The following is a 22,978-nucleotide window of genomic DNA, read 5'->3' on the forward strand; positions in this document are numbered from 1 at the left end:
TGAATCTCCATTTCTCGAGGTATTCCATCAGTTTATGTAGGTCTATCCGTAACTGCCTAGTGAATGATTTCTTCATTCTACTGTGATAGTAAATAGCGGTGTCATCTTCAAACGTGCTATCTTGCTATCTATTCATTTTCGGTATTGCAATGTAGCCAATCGTTTCGAATTATCTCTTCCGAGTGTATTGAAGCCGGGAAGCATTTTTCCGTTTCCTATACGGCTATCGCATCTATGTTGGCGGTGCTCTAATCCAAAAGGAATCGGATACGCGCGAGACAACTCCGTTCCCTAGGTGGTTTGCGCAACTCACACATTTATAAACCATGCTTTCTGCGTAATGCAAAAAATTTCTATTTTTTCCTTGAGATCAGGCATATTTTAGTTTGGTTTTCATTTAATTTGTCAATTTAGCTCTCACAGTGGATTAATTCTGCATTTATAAATGATCAGATCATTGGGTATTTTATTTCTCGAAGTCCCCACATGATACATTGGCAACACAATTCAATTTTTTAGGAATAGTTGGTTTATGCACATATGTGGCTTTATTTTGAAAATTATCAACATAAATGCCACATAAATTGAGTGTTATATCCGCATTCATGATAATTAAATTGTTTCGAAATTTATATTACAACGTCATACATTGAAAATCTTTTAATTCGCTTAGTTAAGCCACTATGTTGGAGATGAATCTCATCAGGAGGTTGGAAAAATTGGTTATTATCTGTCGGGGACTCAAATAAGTCAGTAGTAACGGAACGGAAAAAAGGTTGCTCTAGAAAGTTGTAGCTTCGAGGGCTGTAAATCGGGTAATTTTTGATACGTTCAAAATTTCATGAAATTTTTAGGTAAGCACCAGGGTTTCGAGTATTTTTTTTTATCAAAATCGTAAGGTTATTTCGCAGTTCACTTCTCGGGTGTACGTGTAAAAAAATGAGTAATTACACGAATCGAGTACATGAAGTACGATCTTCCGAAATATCATCTTCTAGGTCCTAGGTTCAAAAGATCTAACTTTACTGGTATTTTATAGGTCAGAGTTCCAAGGCTTGGTTGAATTTTTGTTTCTGATATTTCGATGATTTTTCCTTATGTAAAGAGTGAAGAAAAATAAATACAATTGAGAGTCCAATCTCCTGAAACTTTTTAAAAGTATATAAGGCTTTAAATAAATATTTTTTTGCGAAAACAATTGGAAACATTTTTTTGTTCTCTTTTAAAATTTTTGCGTGAAAAATCCCTTTAAATAGATCTTAACTAGGCCAAGATAAGTGTAGTTCAAATTTTCTCCATTATACCATTTGAAATTAATGAGAATTTTCATAGTTCAAGGGTTGAAAATTTGAAATAAATTTATCATTGTATGAAAAATGAAAAAATTCCTCGAAAATAAGAAAATTAGAAAGCCAATATAGGACATGATACACTTGATTCGGATTTTCATTTCAAACTTCTTACCGAATATACTATTTCTATGGTTATCATGTAGATTGTAGAGTTATGAAAGGCTCATTGGATATTCGATTATCTTTTTATTTCTGGTATTCAATCCCTCGAGAAATTATAGTTATCATTGGATTTTTAATGAGTTGAGTTTATCCGTGAAATAGGGTAAGAAATGTTTAAAATATCTATCGCTACAACGTAACATCATACACATTGTTGTAGAAAGTTATTCTATTTGAAGAGGGCGACTGAAAATTGGTCGAAACACAAATGATAGAAAACCCATTTAATCGAATCTCTTATAATAGAAAATACATTTGATAGAACTAAATATGATAGATAGATAGAAGCAGCTTTGAATAGAAACTATATTCGATAGACACGACAACTAATAATAATGATAAATAATAAATAAACTGATCGAAATAACAAGTGATTTTCAATGATTAATAATACATAAGATAGAAACATACCTATATGAGAGGGCATACATTTGATAGAAAAACTTTTTGATTATTACTACATTTTTTCTACTTTTAATTGCTAAGGACTAAAGTGAGTTGTAGAATGAGCCTTCTATACGAGTATTTTAATTAACTATTAGAAGGAAATAAAAAAAAAATTTGATAACTAATTGATCTATATAATTCTATGATTATCTATCTATGTTCATCTATGACAAAGTGATATTTTGACTGACACTGATTCATTTAAGCTTTACTTTGACATTATGACTGTTATTGTGACAATTTGTGTATTTTTTGAACCAATCGAAACATCCCTTGGAAAAGGTAAATTTTTTTAATTCTCTTTTTTTGCCAAAATTATCCGTTAGGTTAGGTAAGATTCTATGTATATCCATGTTCATCTATGTTGAAGTGACATTTAAGCTGTCATTGTGACGTTATGGTTGACATTTTCTGAACCCACCGAAATATCCCTTGAAATAAGATACATTTTTTTCTTAGAACATAAGTAAGAGGAACGGACATCGCCTTGTAACTGATGTTTTGATTCCAATATTCGCCACTCTTTGTCTGACGAGATACTATAGCAGTAGCGTAACATAATTGATCCATTTCGAAATCATCAATTGATGCCCAACAACCGTTTACTATTTATTTATGAAAATTCTTCTCAGTTTAATGATTTAGGTATTGTTAAGTTATGGAAAAAGGATTCCTGATGAAACAATCAAATCAGGATTCTGCACGCCTATGGATTCGAGCTAGCCGAAGCTAGCTCGATTGTGATTGGCGACACCGAGGGCGACACTAAACTTCCATCTCTCTTGAATTCGGGATCGAGCACAAATGTTTACTTTTCATTCCTTCTATCTGTATTCTAAAAGTTTTTTACTCCGCTTTGTTTGCCAACATTAGGTTAGGATCAATTCTATGAATATGTATGTTCATCTATGACAAAGTGACATTTTGACTGTCATTGTGACATTAGGTTAGGTTAGATTCACCATTTTCATACATTTCTTCAAAAACTCTTACTCAGCTAGAACCCTTGTTCACTCCCTATCCCGTTTAAAAAATCTGCATGAATACTAGTTTGCCATCATTGACCATCATGAATCATTTTAGAATGCTCATTTTTAATGAAAATTAATAAAAAAGCGAAAATTTATTCCCTATAATTTATGTTTCTTTAGAATAAAATTCTATCAAAAGATGTTTCTGTCATTTGCATTTCTATCTCATGTATTTTCTATCATAAGAAATTCGATCAGGAGTATTTTCTGTAAAGAGTCGATTTGATCTTTTGATTTTCGATCAAAAGGATTCTATCAAATGAATTCCTATCATTTGTGTTTCCATCAAATTTTCGTCACCCATTTGAAAGCATAAGAATAACTACCTCAATTTTTCGAATAAAACTTACCTAAATGCAGCGTCAAATTGACTTGATTGGGATACTGTATATTTTCCATCATAGTTTCCGATTGCCACCACGTCGGTTCATCCTGGTTGTGAAAATCAGTGAGAAACCGCGAATCATGACTGTCTGATCGGCACAATTGGCAGGATTTTTTCAGTTCACTTATTTCTGTCTGTCGACAAAATTCGATAGGACCATGGTCACCGCACGTGTTTGTTGCTTCCATTAACACGTTGAAGGCTGCATTCTCGAATTCGGGGATGCATCTCTGAAATGGGAAAGTGGTTTTGAATATTTGACAGATTCGATCTTGATGAAAATTAACTTCAAATAGAAACAATAAAAAGTCCAAAACTTCAATATGAGATTCTACATGTGATTTGCAACAAAAAATGTCATATAACACATGGTCGAAATATTGACGGTAGTTCTTCAATTCAACATTTTGTGTTTTTAAGAAATACAGGTTGATTCACCGGGATGGCCTATTGGAAAACTAATCTTAATTTTGAGCTGGAAATTTGCATATTGGGGTTTGAGACAAGGATCTTTCTCCCTAAAATATTTTTAGATCCCTACACTTTCCGGTTATACTGGAAACAGACTACTACTTCCTTATTTAAAATAGCACACCCAGTATACGAGGCGTGTATTTAAAGTAAGGTCCCCAAGGCCATTTAATCGCCGCAAGTAGCTCTAGATGAAATCCGACAACACTGTTGTATACGTTAGGCCCCCCTCCACCAATAGGAGCTCATTAGGACGCTCCCGCCAGGTGCGAGTTATGTTCAGTCATTAAGTTTTTGCACTCAAAAAAAAAACTCCACTTATAGAAATTCATCGTCAATTGGAAGAAGTGTATGGTGAGAAATGTATGGATGTGAGAAACGTTCGAAAATGGTGTAGAGAATTCTCTGCTGGCCGACTAAACGTTCACGGCGGGACCGCACCGGCAGGCCGTCACACTCGGACGAAACAGTGCGGAAAGATGAGGCGCTTGTGCTGAAAGATCGCAGGTTGAGGAAAAACCGCAATTTATAACTGTGTGGAGTAGTTTGTGACTACACAGAAAGAAACTAAAATTCGATGTTTCCAAAACTAAATTTGACATTGCAGGAATTATAATGAATTATTCGTAATTGAAAATTGTATTGGTGTATGGATTTCTCAACAATCCCAAGGAAACATTAATTATAATGCATGAAATGTGAAATATAGTTATCCAAACATCGAATTTTAGTTCGACTACTCCACACAGTGAGTCTTTCCTCATTTAATGTTTTTCCTCGATAACTCAAAGTATTCATTTTAGGTATAGGTTTGAATTTGAGTTGAGTTCATGATCTTCCTATGAACACCCTGTATATTTTAGGTCCAAACCCCAAACAGTCTCATAATACTACGTATTTGCAGAATCGAAAAAGAATAATTTTTTTTTCGAGAAAAGCTCTTTGTGCCGAAAAAATGTGAATCCTCATCGACATCATTTTTCCATAGGAATCCCATCAACTCTTGGGTCTTTGAGTTTTCACCCAAGGTATGGTATATTGCCGAAATTGTCGTCAAAAGAGCTTTCCAGTGATGCAATAATATACTGGGTGTGCAATTTGCAACAAGGAAGTAGTAGTCAGTTTCCAGTAAAACTGGAAGTTGTAGAGATCCGAAAATATTTTAGGAAGAAAGATCAGTGTCAAATTTTCAGCTGAAAATTATGATTGGTTATCCATAAACGTCTAATAGGCCATTCACAAAGGAAAGTTTTTTTGAATATTTTTCCTTAGATGCGCGAAATTCTCCCGTTCTCCCCTGATATTGCAAAATACTACTCACTTGTAAACTGTAATAAAGCAAAGTGCAAACGATTTGTGGCAGAAGCGAGTATTTAAGTTTCTAATGGTGGGTTTATGCACCATTCCTAAGGACTAATGGTGGATTTATGCACCGTACCTAAGAACTAAGGACTAAGAACTATGAACTAAGACCTAAACCTAAGAATTCAGTGGCGTTTGTGCACTCTTTTGTTAGTTCTTAGTTAAGGCATGCGCACGTGCTCGAACTACTTTCTGTTTGTTCTATACTTTGATTTTTGACATTGATATTTATTGTGAAAAAATTAATTTCAATTTTTTCAAATACACCTAATAATTTTCATCCATATACACGAATAAAGAACATAAAATAATAGAAACTGGTACTCGTTAATATTTAAATTCTATGCGGCGCACTGGAACTTCTATATTTCACTTAAGCCCTTAGTTCTTAGTCAAAAGTTGGTCAACTTTTTAGTGCTAGTGTTAGTTCTTAGGAATGGTGCATAAACCCACAATAAGATACTCGCTTCTAGACTAAAATACTAGCCTAATGCGAACCAGCCTTAAGAGATGATAGAGAAGAAAAAGGTAAGTGGTTTTCTATGACTCCCTCAATTTTTGGTGGGGATCTATTAGGTTAGGAATGAAGTTTTATTTGCATAGTTTGTTCATGCCTAGTGAAGAGCGTAGGATTTGAATAGTTAACTTGTGATTGACTCATTTTATAAGAAAGAAGAACGGATAAAATGGCATCCCCAATGTGAGTGAAAAGTGAACAAAAATAAGCGGTTAAAATATCTAATATTCATAAAATATTATTCAATATAATAGTGTTGAGCAGTGGCATTGATTTTCCAATTTTTTTTCAGAACACCTGGCAGGGAAGATGGTAGCTGTATTGTTGGAAAGGTTTACATTCTCTGCGATGCGTGTGAAACGATACATGAAGCAGAGCTCATGGCGCAAAATTCGAGGAGGCAACAAAATTTAACATCTCGTATTACAAGATACATGGATCAGTAAGTTCATTTTTATAATTTTTTCTTTTAAATCACGTTTTTGATTTATCGTTTTCGATAATAAACCTTTGGAATCGTTAGAGGAAATCAAATGTTCCGCAGTCCGGAATTTTTCTCAGAAACTATGAAAGCTATTCGCATGAGATTCACTTCAATAATCAGTGGTGATACCGCATTCATTATACAATTTTGTGATGAATGAAAAAAATCAGAGATTCAATTTCAAACTGATGAATGGAATATTTTTCACCGCAAACTTTTTGTATTTTGATGTGAAAATTCATAAAACAGAATGTTTGTTCGGGAAGTTGTGTCAAGCATATATTTATTCTTCAATAAAAATGTCATCTAATTTTTTTTTCCATTCCGAAAAAAAATTAATAAATAAGGACTTTCCTCAATATGACGAAAATAAATAATTGTTAATACCTCATGAAAATCGATGGTCTTCATTGTAAAATATAGCTTAATTACTTTTGAAGTGACCGCTGAAACGGTATAGATAGACCCTCTCAGTCACAATAACTTCCAAGAAACCTCCTTATCCCAAATACTAAAAGGTAATAAAACGATCTTCAAATCGATTACCTGAACGTAAGACATCAACAATGGATATGCCAATCTCGGAAATCAAATTGTAATACATACTTTCTTAAATTGATAAACCCACTCATTATTCACTAATAACACATAAATGGATTTCATAACGGCTAAAAATTTCACAAACCTATCCGAACCTGAATCATAACACAATATTCCATAACTGCATAGGTTTTCAAATTTACTTGAAACATATCAGATATGAACAGAAAAGCATGATGTATGACATTTTAATGTTAATTGAAACCTTTTTCGAAGAACATTAGATCAAAGATTTGAAATCAACATTATAATATCCAGAGCCCGAAAATGTGTCATTCATTCTTTTCTAGCTCAAAGGGATTCCCAATTTTGGACACCCGATACATAGAATTATCTTGATTCTTAAGCAGGTTTTTATTTTCCTAGTAATATCCTCAAATAACTAAATTATATGATATAATAAAAACTTAGAAACTCAATTGTCAAAAGAATTAAGTTCAGTAATAAGTAACATTACAGTGGATAGAGTAGTGATGGATATACTTAGATGTAGGAAATATTATATTAATAAAATGTCTCACGTGTGTATAAAAACATATAATGAAAGGTCTCACCTCAAAAGCCAAAGAGAATCGGAATAGAAAACATCATAATTATAAATGAAATGTTAAGTATATTTAAATTATTTTTGGCTTCACTTTGACCTTCCTATTCTGCGTGGAATGAATCCGTTTTCATTTCACAATTTGGGTTTTATTGAATAATCTTTGGACTTGGAATATTTTTCGAGCAGAAGGAAATGAAAACATTGCGTAAAATTTGCAGTGTTTTAAGTTATAAAATTTATATTTATTGAATCAGTTATTTCAATTTATTGAGATTGAAAATGAACTAATGTCTACATTGCTGAGTTCCGTATAAACGTAGGAGAAGAGAAATACTTTAATTTGATGGATTGGAAATAATCTGATAACTAATATTTATTATATTTTTACAGAATCTACAATTGTTATCTTCGTTTCGAGTTTCATCCACGTGAATTATATGAACGTCTTTTTGGATATAATGCTCGTTTTGGTATTCCCAGTATGAGAAGAAGACCAAGAGGAGGCTGACATCGCGGCTTCTAAGACGATTGTCTTAAATAAACAAAAAAAAAACATGTTTTATGTATCCTTCCACTGAATTATATAATATCAAAAATTATATTCTGTATTTTGTTTATATCTTTATTTTATTCCACCTTACAATTTGGGTATAAAATGAATCAACTTGCTTGATATAAATCCCTTGCTTGATATAAATACAAAACATTCAGAACAAACACAAAAAACTACCGAATCACTTTTCACTTCAAACACTCGCAAACGGAAAAAAAATAGACACATCTTTCGATAGAAAGATATTGAAAAGTTAGAGAAGCGCTGGAGAGCAGGATGTCCCAAATTCGATGCCCACTGGAATCATCTCGAGAACTATAAAAGTTAGAGAAAAAATATTCATCTTTCAAAATAATAGGATATCAAAAATCAGATCGTAAATATCTTGATTCGTTCTCGAGTTACAGGGCGTTTCCATAAGTTGAATCATCAGCTTCAAAATCAAAAGCGAAGATAGGTTTTTTTTCGTCTATGTGCAATACATAATGATTTTATCCCTCTTTCATTGAGGGTAATAACGAATTCTGTTTATATTGGTTGGGATGCCATGTATTATTTATAATTTAGGCGGATTAGTGAAAGCAGTTTGAAGATTTTTATTGCAGGGAATATTGACAAACACAGCGGAGCGGAACAACTTTATGTTGTTTTTAAGCATCAAGGATGATATATGAAAAAGTGACCAACAAATTGGGCCGAATTGCGCCCCTCAAAAAATGGCGCCTGAAACGGTCGCTTCACTGTTTCACCCCTAACGCCGGCCCAGTGCATTCTTTTAGCTCTTGTTACTTGGTTTGCCTCGAAAAATATTTTTGTACTACTAATTTGTTATCTTAATATATATAGTTTTGTTAGTTGACTTTCTCTTTACTCTTCTTTCTTGTAGAGTAGATCAGCTACCTGAGTATACTCAGGAAGCTAGAACTATAGTTTTTCCTATAATCTCACCATAATCAGACAACAGTTATAAAATCATTATCAAGTACTTTGATACTGTTTAATAATGAATAGACAGATGGTATCTGTAATGACAAAATATTGACATTCATGGCAGTGAAAACCCAAAATAAATAATTCTTAAAGGGAATTTCCTGTTTATATTGCTTACGAATTAAAAAAAAATCCTACTTGAAAGTGGGAGAAACAATTCCATGCTCAAAGATCTAGCATAATATTTATTAATAATTTTAAAATTATATGATAATAATTTTTGAAATAAGTTCACAGTTTTTGTTATAGGATAAATAATGTAAATACACGCTTTGGTTTATTATTTTCCTCAATATACCTTCGCAATGTTGAAAAAAAAAACATTTTCAACCTTACTTGAAACTTCCATCGTTTACGTTTTAGAATGTGTAGAAACCAAAAATCGAAAGTGCTAACACTAAAATTGTAAAATCTGAAAAATTTCTTTATCTCATTTTCATTGAAATAATAAAACAACTTATGATGAAAATATATAAATTTCTGAATAGCAGATTATTTTTCCACGATTCCGTAATATACTGGGTGTATAATGATTGGTTGGCCATAGGGTAATGGTGGATGTAGATCTTTCAGAAAAGTAGCTTGTTGTGTATCATAAAGACTGTTAGTTTCGGAGATAAAAGGTGATTCTCATGAAAACTGGTCTAAATTTCTGATATTCATAACTTGGAAATCATCAGTCCGATTTGTTCAAATTTTTTGGGTTTGTTCACTTCATACAATCGTTCAAAACTTTTTATGTGATTTCAATATTTCCAGGGCAGTACTCAGATTATTTATATTTTTCATTTAGACTTCGAAATTTATTTTTTACACACGTTTAAGAGGAATGTCATTATTGCCATGAAAAAATACATAATTCAGTGTAGTGAATTCAATTTTCACTTTCCAGGAATTCCGCCGAATATCGTAGTTTTTCATGGCTGCAATGATTGGCTAATTCGAATATGTCGGATGTTTATTTGAAGATATCTTGGATTTGTCTGGTTTTGAAATGAACTCATACATTGAAGGCGATTCCAATTCCATAACTAACTCATTTTTTACCAAAAATGGAGTTGGAGTTGAAACCATAGGATTCAATTGGTATGATAGTAATTTAATTGAAGATGTTGGATACATCCCTGAACTTAGTTGAAAGAATGCCGGAAACTGGTTGCACAACGTTCTATATTGTCTGATCGGATGTTGCTTTCATCTTCTTTCTGAAATGGCTGCCTGAAGCCACAGAGAGTGAGCGTGATTGTTCAGCGTCATTGCGGGGTCATTCGAAAAGTTCATAATATTATTCGAAGTGGGAGGTCCAAAATTGACTTAAAATTAACTGAATATCACCGTAGATTTAAATTTGAAAAAGTGCAGGATGTCCTGAGTTTGAATTCGAGAACTATACGACTTAGAAAAAAATCTTCAAGGACCCTTGATTTCTTTTTTAGAAATAATAAGGTATCAGAAATCAGATCATCAATATTTTGATTCGTTGTTGAGGTACAGGGCGTTTCTGAAAAGTTACTGTTTTGAATATTACGTTATAACTTGGTTTCTATTTGACATATTGGAAAAATCCTAAAACTTTTTTTTCAGTAATTTTTATGGCTTAGGTATATGATTCTCATAACAGATCACAGAAATGAATTATTGTCTTAGAGATAAGAGGAGCTTTGGTGTTTTTCAAATGAGGCACCTATATATGACCCGATAACAATTATTAAATAGACACAAAATGCATTCAATCTCAAAATAAATGAAAAATTTTTATATGTAAGATGTTCCATTTCAAAAATAAGTCGAAAAACTTAATATCTTCGAAACGGATGATATTTTTGAAAAACCTGTAACGGGATGCTTTTTGACAAATTTGCGGACAAAAAATAGCCTTGAAAATATATATAAAGTGCCCCATTTAAAGACACCAACTCTTATCTACGACTATATCTCTAAACCGGTAATCAATTTATATGATCTGATATGAGTATCATATAAACATTATAAACAATAAAAATTACGTTTTAAAATTGTTCGAATACATTTGAACAGAAACCAAGATATAGCGAAATATTTGAAACTGTTAAATTTCAGAAATGCCCTATAACTCGAAAACGAATCTAGATCAAGATATCTATGATTTGCTCCCTCATATTTTATTATTTCGTAAAAAGAGATCGGGAGTCCTCGAAGATTTTTTCTCTGAGTCTTGAGATGCTTTCACTGACCATCGAATTTGGGGCATCCTGTACTTTTGAAGCACTATAAACAAATGGATATAAAGACATTTTTTGAGTACTTGTTCGAAATAATCATAAGTGGCAAAAATAAATTGCAAGTTTATTGTAAATTCACCATCCAGCGACTATTCTAGTTAATTACTCTATAATGGATTTCGAAAAAAGCTCTGGATGATGGAAGAGCAATGATGAATTATTTTCGATTATATAATATTGGAATCGTTCGAGAATAAAACTGTTCCTGAAATTCCAACAGTAGATAATTAAATTTTAAGGAAATGTTCGAATTTCCAAAATTGAATGAGAAATTTTCTTCTTCAGTTTGATCCAATTTGAGAATTGCTTTATAAAATATCATCAATAACTAAAGAGAGAAATATTCCATACCTATTACCAGATATGCGTGACATATCTGCCTTCAGTGAGATGAATAAAGCAAATATCTTCTTTTATTATGTCAGGCGTTTTATTTGGATAGAATGAGATATAAATAAATGTGAAATAAAAGTACACAATTATTAGTCATGATCTTTAAGAATGGAACTCGATACTCTTCCGAGGAGGACTGGAATTTCCGTGAAATAGATACTCATGAATAATATATTTTCTGTTTTCTTACGCTTCTTTTATACAATTTTAATGGAAGTTTGTGTTGAAGACTCTATGGCGAATATTCAAAAATGAAAAACTTAGTATCGAATTCGTTTCTTTAAAATTTGACGATGAAATGAATAATACATTAGCATCAAAACGGTCTGAAATATTACAAGGGTTGCTTGTATTATCTCAAAAAAAGTCAAAATAAGTTATGCAAAAAATTGCATAACTCCTTTATTCATAAAAGTTCACTATACCCTTCTATATTTAATATCGCAACTCTACGACATTTATGGCTTTGAACACAAATAAAATTGTCAAAAATTCATAGCTTGAATAATAAGGGTGGGTTTTGACAGGATTGTATACAGTGGCGACGCTAGGAAGGGGCCAGGGGGAGCCGCCCCCCTGAAATTCTGCTAGCTCTAATGACATAATAAGGCTGAAATAATAAATGAACTATAATTTCGCTTTACATTGGCTCCCCCAAAAAATATTTGGTCCCCTCTTGGCCACCCCTGTTTTTGAAAGCTGGCGTCGCCGCTGATTGTATCGGAGGGAATTTGACAATACGCTCTATTAGTGATGACGTCACACACCGCCATTTTAGTTCTCCTGTCAGTGTTCGGAATTCAAACAAACAAATTGTCATTCAAATTAGTACGTTGTCGTTGAAGAAATTGGCTTATTTTGATAAATAAGATTATTTAAGGAACGATTTTACTATTAATTGATAGACAGAAGGCACGAGATTAATGCCAGTAAGTTCGAACTTGAAGTTCAACGAATAAATACGGCTTTTTACAAAATCTGGGGAATGCTACAGGATTCAAACTTACTGGTATTAATCTTGTTCCTTCTGTCTATCAATTAATACTGAAATCGTTCCTCAAATACTCTTATTTATGAAAATAAGCCAATTCCTTCAACGACACCGTACTAATTTGAATGACAATTTATTTGTTTGGATTCCGAACACTGACAGGAGAACCAAAAATGGCGGTGTGTGTCGTCACACTAATAGAGCGTATTATAGCACTAGCCTCAGCCTACTACTTCAACAAAAAAATAAAAAGGAACATCAAATTTGAGTAGCTACACTCGATATTTTTGTAGAGTGTGATACATTGTTGAATTCGTAATTATTTTCTTCATCACCTCATATGAAAAAAAATTGACTACCGCGTCGAAACAATGGAAAACAGAAAAAATCTGAAAATACCTTTAGAATCTAAATATTGAAACACACTACGAACCGAATTGCGTGAAGTTTTCTCCATAAACAAATTAAGTAAAAAAGAAAATCTCGATTTTTGGTTTTTTCGAAATATCTCGGGAACCATTGGAGATATTTTGGATCTGTTTACACCAACACTGTCATCCCTAAATAACGTAACTTTTTTGTAATTTAAGCCACCTTGTATTTCGATATCCTTGTAGTGTCCCTTTGGATAGTTTTAACCCTGTATATGTGTCCTGCAATCAACTTTTTGCACATTTTGTAAATAGGTATATTCAAGTGATATATCAATTCCATAAACAATTTTTGGGCAAGCTCGAACACTCGTATTGATAACTGAGGAGGGCTGGTTTTTTCAGACCCTTTTACTGTGTAGTATGCGAGTTTAAACAGAAGTACCCATTTGGATATGAGAGGCACGCTTCAAAGCCCTATCGACAGTTTTATGACCGCATTAAGTTATGGCTGACATAAAATGACTTCGACATAGTTGCATTGAATTTATGAGAAGAAGAACCGTTGTATGCACTTGCTTATGGTCCCAATACTGATTTTAATTTCAGATAAGCCGACTCCATTCGACATCACTATGTTATCGAAGGTGAGTTCATGAGAGAACCTGGAGAACTGAGAAATTTTTGATAGAAGATTGAAACTGTTGCATCCCAATGAAAAAAGAGCAAATTATATTGGAATTTGAATTCTTATATAGGACATAGGTATGTCTGTTCTCGGAAGCTATTGGTTATTATAACTCATTTATTTTTTCAGCTTGAGGACCCTAAAAGTGAATTTAAAATAATATGGAAATGCCGGGGCATGGCGTCAGGAGCTCATGTAATCTCGTTCATTCATGCGGTTATTGCTCTCTTGGAGATCACGGAAAATGTTATATACATAAGATGTGATTTATTGAGAGCTCGTTCCCTGAATCGATCACTCATTTTTTGATTATGAGCCGAGAAGAATATAAAAAAATTGAATTTCAATCGGGGAGCTGTAAATAATTAGGGTATGTTCGGATTCCGAATGCCACCCGCGGTTAAGTTCTTTAATTGATGAAATTACAGACATTCTAACGAAATGATAGATCAATGGGTTCGGTTCGAAGGACCAGTGCTCACAAAAGTAAATATATTGGTGGATATAAATTTTTACAAAATAATACTTTTATACATACAGGTGTCCCGTAAAGACCACGTCAAACCGAGGGAGAATGTAGATCAAAGGATAACCCACCTGCTATGACAAAATTCCCATTATAAAAGTTTTACCGTTTTCGAGATATTTTTTTTTTTTTAAATAATGCCTTTGCCCTTACGGTTGGTACAATTTCACATCTTTCTGGTTAATTTTTTCAGTAAAATATTACTGAAGAATGATTTTAACGTTTACATTAAAAACATCCTCCGAAAATTTCAAAGGGGGGCTATGAGATATATTTTTATTGGAAATTTTGGTAGTGGATTATTTTGTTCATAAAGTTTAGCCCATCGTAGTGGAAAAAAAATGTACCGAGCTACTGCTGCACATTACACCAATAAATTGTCTATTTTATAGTGATTTCAAAGAGGTATCACACAAGTCATTTGTTATTCAAAAAAAAAAGATATGGCTGTTTTTATCCAAATGGGTACGTTTCTGACAAAATCAAATTTGTCAATTCTGTTAAGAAATCTTCGATGTTGCATTACTTAGTGAACATGGCAATATTACTCGCATAATTATTCACCTCAACGAAATTCAAATTTGCCGGCAAATTTTGGAAAACATCATACAGATCCAGATTTTTCTAATAAGATCATTTGGTGCGACGAGTCTTCCCGTACCAAGGATGGGTACATGAAGACCTAAATCCTCTGGACTTTTATTATTGGGGCTGCCTAAAAGACAAAGTATACGCAACACCCATACGTGATGAAGCCGAATTGCGGATGCGTTCTCTCAATTCGGCTTCATCACGTATGGGTGTTGCGTATACTTTGTCTTTTAGGCAGCCCCAATAATAAAAATCCAGAGGATTTAGGTCAGGTGAACGAGGAGGCCACAAAATTTCACCTTCTCTTCCAATCCACTGGTGGGGATAAGTTCTATTCAAATGTGCGGTAACTTCGAGTCCGTAATGTGCTGGGCATCCATCATGTTGAAACCACAGACGCACAGACTACGTCGCAGCGCCAGTGGCACATCACAGGATGTTTTTAATGTAAACGTTTAAATCATTCTTCAGCAATATTTTACTGAAAAAATTAATCAGAGAGATGTAAAATTGTACCAACCTTAAGGGCAAAACTATTGAAAGGGGCAAAAATTCATTATTTTCAAAAAAAAAACATCTCGAAAACGGTATGACTTTTATAATGGGAATTTTGTCATAGCAGGTGGGTTATCCTTTGATCTACATTCTCCCTCGGTTTGACGTCGTCTTTACGGAACACCCTGTATAACATCTGAGTGTTTGGATAGATGCAATTTTCTGTCGTGCATATCGATAAAAACTAATTACCAGGAATTAGCATCGTATGTGACGAAATTAATGTTTTACTATATGGAATAAATGGCTGATGTTTCGGTTAATATCCTAGTATTACAAATCATTATCTGCTTCAGTCGAATATTCAATAATGTATAAACCATCCCATTACGAAGTAATAATAATAACTGCGACGATAAACTATAATATTTCATCAATTTAACTTAACGGTAATAATTGCAACATATCAGCTTCAGCTTTCAATTAAAATTAGCAGGGTTGGTCATATTGCTTTCATCGATAGTTAAGGTCAAGTGCATACATCCACTTGACCATTCAATATTTTGGTTTCGTACCTGTCTCCGATCTTTGAAGTGTCGGCTTCAGTATCGACTGACTAAAAGGACGAAGGAGAGAGTAGCAAATGTATCAGGTCAAAAACCTACAAGTGGGTTTGTTTGACTTATTATATACGATCATTCCTTCTTTCTCGGAGATCCCTATAGACTTGAGGAGCAAAATAAAATAAATACATATAACATTTCATGTCTACATGTCAATTAATTATAGGTTGCACTAATTTGAAAATAGATTTCACTCTGCACTCTTATAATTGTTCTGTTCAAATATATCTTTATTTCGTAGTCAGTTACCTATTTTATAATATTTATAATACAAGTGCAGAAGGCATTGATATTTTCCCATAAATTCAAAATCCAAAAACAAGCCACGAAGTGTCGAGTTTTTGAATGAGGGAGTAGTACTTTATTTTCTCTAATTCACTGAATTTTCATTGAAACTAATCGAATATTTCCATAAATATAGTTCACATAGAAAAATGTGGGTTGGCAGAACAGTTTTTTGTTTCACAAATTTGACAGATAATAGTAATATTCGTAGCAGGATAGTTCCGAATATCAACATATAATAATGAAATACAACCATGAAATATGTGTAAATCTGCGTTATTCTCGCACGATTTTGTTCTACAAGATGTGGCAGAATGAATAGATTAGCCACAGAATTTGAGTAAAATATTAAACAGAATGCATATTTTAAATCTATTAGCCCTGGCGTTTTGCCAAACGTTTTGCAAATAGTTAAGCTACATCTAAGGGTTTTTTCAATGAGAGGTTATGGAACGATATAGGCTTCAAAAACGCATTGAAATTGTTAAAATTCACTACAAAAATGTTGAGAAATTTCACAGTTAGCAAAACTAAAGCATTTTTAGATAGTGACTTCTCGCCGGAAATAGTGAATCTGGTGGAAAAAGTTGAGCTGCTGGGACAAATAAGTTTGGTGAAGAATTAAAAACGTGTGCGTCGCTCAAGAGCACCCGAGAATATTGTTTTGCAGTTTTTGGGCTGGTGGTGTGATTGGACCTTCACTTATTTGAAAATAGAGCTGGTGCAATTGTTGCGGTAAATGGATTACGTTACCGAGCAATGATTAATGATTTTTGAGGTCGGAATTGGAAGATATTGATCTGGACGACTTTTATTTGCAACAAGACGACGCTACGTATCACACAAGCAACGAAACAATCGCAGTTTTGCGAGAAAAGTTTAAAGATACAATTGATTCAAGACTTTAAATATGGAATTCGTGAAGTTATGAGGACATATAGCTGCAAATATGCGAATTGGTCATGGAAAGGATGCAAAGGTGCTGCAACCGTAACCGTATAACTTCCTCTTTGCAATAAAATTATTAATATCCCTTGATCCCTCTTAGAATATACTCGTTTCTCATAATATCAAAATGATCCTCACACTGGAAAACCCTTTACTTGTGAAAAGTGTCCCACTAAACTTGCAATGTGTAATCTGCAACATACCTTCTCGAACTTCTGCCAATAAACTAGCCAAATGTGAACAAGTTTCAGACTGTAGTATCTCTAGCCTCTCTAAATGCTTACATTTTTCATTATTTAATTTCTTTTTATTTGTAGTGGCATTAAAACATTCAAGAGCAGGTTCATTGAATTAATGCCTAGATAAGATTGTATACTATAATATCCTCAAATAATTAATTCAGGAGACTATATGAATTCTTTACCAACGAACATTGATTCAAACTCAAAAACAAAAACGATTACAAAATTACAAAACACTGGATTGAATTTTTTCAAAATTTGTGAGTTCATTTTCAATTTTTTTTGGAATTTCGTGTTTGCCGCTCAATGTATAAAATTGACTAATATCAATCGATGTAGGTTCTTATCTTGAGGATCAACCTGTATAGAAATAAGTATCATCTGCTACTTTTATCCAATTTCTTCATATCTTGATATCCGATGGTCTCTTTGTAATTCATTATGATGATAACAAACCTTTAGAATCTCTCAGAGAACTTTTCTCGAAAAAAAATTATAGCTATTTGCCCAAAATTTAACATCACGTCCTCATTATAGTGTGTTTTAAGTTGTTAGGCAGATTTCTCAAAATATTATCGTAATTTGTTGAATTCCATTGCAATTAGTTACTTAAGATATCCTTAAGCTTGTTTGTTTGTTGTGTTATCTTTTACCCATTATTTGTCGGATTCAAATCCGATTGACCGGTTTCGTGCAAATACCTGATGAATCACTCTGCAAAGTCGTATTTGGGATTTTGTATGCAGACCGCTTGACTTTCATTAAGCAGGGACGGCTCGGCCTTTTCTTGTGAAAATGATATTTTTCAGAGTTTGTTCTCCGAACCGATCGCTCTATCATTTCCTTAAAAAATTGTCTGTATTTTTTGAATTAGGAGCCGGGAATGGTCCCGAACGATATTATTATTATCATTATTTGAACTGGGGTCGTTTTGCTTCGGTGAGCCTTCCGGGAACTGCGACCATGCAGATCTTTTGTTCACTACCCTACTCATTCATAGAAACCCAGGGAGGTCGTCAACGACGTTAATAAAATTGACAACCTCCCTAGGGGCCTTGGCCATTACCTTACATACATTATTATGGTATCCAGGACCGGCTTGCCCATGTGAATGGTTCTTAGGCCAGCCAGCTCTGGACACTTGCATATCAAGTGTTCAGAAGTTTCTACTTCCGATCCACAGAGCCTGCAAATCTCGTCTGCTGACTTACCCATACGGTACAAATGATGTTTGTACCGACAGTGCCCCGTCAGCAGTCCCACCATCACCCGAAGCTCCGCACGTGACAGCTTCAGGAGTTTTCTGGTGTAAGTAGGTGAAATCTCCACGAATTTCTTTGCCTGAGCAAGTCTAGGAGTGTTAGTCCAGTGGATTGTCCTACTGTTCAACTCCCATAGCTGGACCGCAGCCTTGTATTGGTCTTTTCCTATCCCACAGAAAGGCTCAGGTCCAGCAGGTCTTAACCTTGATGCACTTTTTGCAAGCTCGTCCGCTCTCTCATTTCCTTCAACCCCACAGTGCCCTGGTACCCATAGTAGAATCACCTTATTTCCTCTGGCCAGTTGCTTTATGGTGTTACGGCACTCCCAAGTCAGCAGAGACCCCTGACAGCACGATTCCAGGGATCTCAGCGTGGCTTGGCTGTCCGTGGTGATGTAGATATGCGCCCCTTTGAGGTTCATTTTGAGACACTCCTGGGCGCATACATAAACAGCCATTATCTCGGATTGTAGAATCGAGGGCTCACTTCCCAGGGCTTTAGAGATCCTCAGTCTAGGTCCATATATCCCAATGCCGGTGCCCTTCTCTGTTTTTGATCCATCTGTAAACCATATGGATGACTTTTTGTCTAGACGATTTATGAAACTTATTGCACTATGACGGTCATTTATAACCGTTTCAAAGGGCGTTTCAAAATCGTAGGTGGTTGGCATAATATCTGATGGTTTTGCGAGGAGGTTTGAATCTAGTTGATTCAGTATCCTCATATGTCCAACCCAGTTCCCAGGAAGGAGCTTTCCATTATGGGAAATCCCTCGGGAAATCCTTATTGCTTCGAGCAGGCTACATTTCCTTACATGTAGGTGTAAGGGAGGCAAGTCTAGTATGACCTCCAGCGCTGCCGTAGGAGCTGTGCGCATAGCTCCTGTGACACCAATGCACGCCAGCCTTTGCATTTTCTGCAACCTGATGCGTGTGGTGACCTCCTCGGTTTTTATCCACCATGCTAGAGATGCATAGGTGACAATAGGGCGTACCACCGCTGTGTATAACCACAGTACCATTTTCGGTTTCACTCCCCATGTCTTTCCAAAGAGTCTTTTGCATGCACACATAGCCGCCGTGGCTCTGGAAAGAGTCTTATCTATATGTTTCCCCCAGTTCAGTTTACTGTCCAGGATAACACCTAGATATTTACACTCACTAGAGAAGTGCAGAGTCCGACCATTTAAGACCAGAGCTCTGAGGTCGAGATTCCTTCCCGAACGATAAGGTTCGACTCACACCCGTTCGGCTGTCCGTAACTCCGTAAACACAACTATCGAACGAAACGACCTAGAAAGTTCAGACATGAAAGAATTAAAAATTCATGTAAAATGTAATCTTAAGCATTATGCTAATCCCAGAGAAACCGAAATAAATAAAAAAATTTGTGGTGATGAAGTTGTTAGAACCATGGAAAGTTCAGCAAAATAAAAAAAATGAGTTTGTGAAGCAATACATAACTGTACTCATAGTAATAAACATAAATAGAGGGAGCGTACATGTTATTTTCAGTAAAAAAATTTTGTCCCCAACATGAACTATCAAATTTGACATATCAGTGATACGATATTTCACTCAATTCGCAAGTTTCTCCTGAAAGAACGCACTTCTTATGTCCCATAGTGAATCAACGTTTCATATTAACTCAAAAAATATTGAGATCAATACCTAAATATATCAAAAATTCAGAAAACAAACTTCAAACTTCGGATTCGGATTCCAAATATTCAAATTTGCATATTTAATTGAGAATCACTCAAATAAATATATTTCATTCAATATAATATACATTCATAATGATATAGTAAAATTGTGGATTTGAAAATATATCAAAATGCGACAACGTAATCTAACCATATAGGAGACATGTAAAAATTGCGTATACTTCCTCTGTCTATGTTTATAACTCTATGATAACTGTTTATATGTGAATTTAATATGCGAATGATGAATCATATCTCATATATACTTACTTCATGTATTATACAGTTCTGTAGTCTTCAAACTTTAAAGGCACAATTGGCGCATGCACGAAACGAGCATTCAAAAGCTCCCGATTTCACGACAGTGCTTTTCTCACTCCTTTTGTTTCAAAAAACCAATTACCTACAAACTTTTGGAATGGGTTTGAATTTGAAGTACAATTTTCATTGAAGCTTCACAAAAATAACTGGCGATTCCAAGATAAAATCATTTTTTGCTCAAAATCAGTTCCTGCTTTTGGTTTTGTGAAACTCGGAATTCGTCGAAATTATGGTTATTTTTTCTAAAATTTTCAAAAATTCGTATATCTGATCCTTTGAGATCAAGGACATATTGTGTTTAGTATAGTTCTTCTTCTTCTTTTTTTCATCTATATTTACTTATTCACTTAGGTAACTACTACTTATTTGTGATATTCATTTACTTCTTTCTCTATTGATTCACGAATCTTAGCAACCCTTTCCTAAAAAAATATTTTCTGATGACACCCACTAAAGAAAAAAATATAATTGAAAATGTTCAACTTGTGCTTTTCACGATTTAGCATCTGAATCATAATCATTTACTATATTTTACAATCACGTCTTGATTCTGTATCTAAGACCCTAACCTAATTTCGAGGAATAAGACGCTGCACATTGCTCACAATTGTTTATTATTTTCTCCGATCTCACAGAATACCGCACCTTGATGAAAAACGATTCAAGTGATAATCATTATTATGTAGCTGAGTCCGAATATCTTAGAGGTAGGACCAAATGCTATTTTAGTGACGGGCAGAACTTTTTTATGCTCTTCTTCAATGTAAAACCGAAAGAAACAAAATTCCCCAGCGTAATTGGGATAGATTTAATCGAATTACTCGAATATTAGATTAAACCTTCAATGATGGTGCTTGATCAAACAACGTATGAAGAAATCGAGTACTTGAAGACATTGAACTCCTGCAATTGCAAGCGGCTAAAAATATATCACCACCGCACCTAACACTATCTGGGAAACCAAGTGAATACACATACAAGATACTCGAATTAGTATAGCTGCTGAGCAATGGAAATTCAATTGAATTTGATATCTGATTTCCTGGTACGTTCATTTATTTGAAATGTTCAATTGAAGAGTAAAAACCGGTTAATATTTTTCTGTTTTTGTTCAAGAGTTCTATTCATATCTATCCATGATGATTCTTTAGAATACTCTTTTTCTATGACGATTGTTTTTGGGTAGAACCTACCTGAATTTTGTTCTAGATTTTTTTTAATGCCCTTTTGTACGAGTAATGAAGACATATATGCTATACATTCAATTTCTTGCTGAAACTATTTGAAATTGTTATGTAAATACTGAAATGAAAAATCATCTATTTGTTGATAGAGAGAGTATGAAAATGAGACGTTTTATCAGAAATCAAAAGTATTTTTTCAATGCACTAAACAGCATATAAATCCATACATCAAATACTTTTTGATTGGAATGAAATTAAAATTCCTTATCTACGGTAATAAAAATTCTTCAGCGAAAAGTAGATGCAATTGTCAATTGTATTAGAATACATATTGAATCAGAATTTGGCTAAAAAATTCTGGCCTAATTAGATTGTAAAGAAGGGATATAACGAACACACGATTGTGTAAAATTTGCCGGGTTTTTACTTTTTAAAGTGCATAAAAAGATGGAACACTGACTTCAACCTTGAATAGAAGTATCATCAAAGCTTAGAACGAAGCAGGTCTTCATTCCCAGAATTACACATCTGGTTTCCATGTGGGGCTTCAGGACTCTTTAAAATAAAGATTCTAAGCTCACTCTCCCAAATGCTACTCATGACTAATTTCAGTTAGAATTTCATCGAATAAATATTTCTCGTTCATAGATATATTAATGAATTACTTCGAATTCATTTTGATTAATTACTAAATGAAAATTAATAAAAGTTTGGAATTGTTGAAGAAAACTGTTTTGATCTAAATGAAAATTTCACAATTCACGTTTTGAAATAGAATTAGTATAGATTACCTATCTGCCGTCTAGAGTTTTTTCATGCATTTCTTTGGTCTAAAAATCCTTCAAATTCATAAACCTTGTGTACAATAGAAGGAAATCATGACTAAAAATAGGTGTTTCCTGTTTAAAACTCCAAACTATGAAGCTGGATAACTATAAAATTTTGGGCAAAGTAACATGAGGTTTATCGCGAACTCCTAACCGAAAACTCAAAATTTCCGAAAATAGAATTTTGGGTATTTACTAGCATCTTATTAATATGATATATTTCAGATTCTATGTGGGCTGGGTACTATACATGAAAACTGAAACTAGAGGCTACTGCAACTGCAGTACTATACAGTAATACTATATCAGCTATCAAGTATTATCCAATATACCTAATACATATCCAATATTATATGATTTT

At 33.8% G+C, this 22,978-nt stretch overlaps 1 protein-coding gene across 1 annotated transcript in view; it reads right to left on the reverse strand.

Annotated features, from left to right (window-relative positions):
* LOC123672068 (laminin subunit gamma-1) overlaps window positions 1-22,978 on the reverse strand; it is a 76,913-nt gene that overhangs the window by 52,167 nt on the left and 1,768 nt on the right. Inside the window, exon 2 of the mRNA XM_045606042.1 lies at window positions 3,343-3,607. Within this exon, the coding sequence (XP_045461998.1) occupies window positions 3,343-3,607 (265 nt within the window). The remainder of the gene's footprint in view (window positions 1-3,342; window positions 3,608-22,978) is intronic.

This window comes from Harmonia axyridis, chromosome 2 (assembly GCF_914767665.1).
Source record: "Harmonia axyridis chromosome 2, icHarAxyr1.1, whole genome shotgun sequence".
Classification (NCBI taxonomy): domain Eukaryota; kingdom Metazoa; phylum Arthropoda; class Insecta; order Coleoptera; family Coccinellidae; genus Harmonia; species Harmonia axyridis.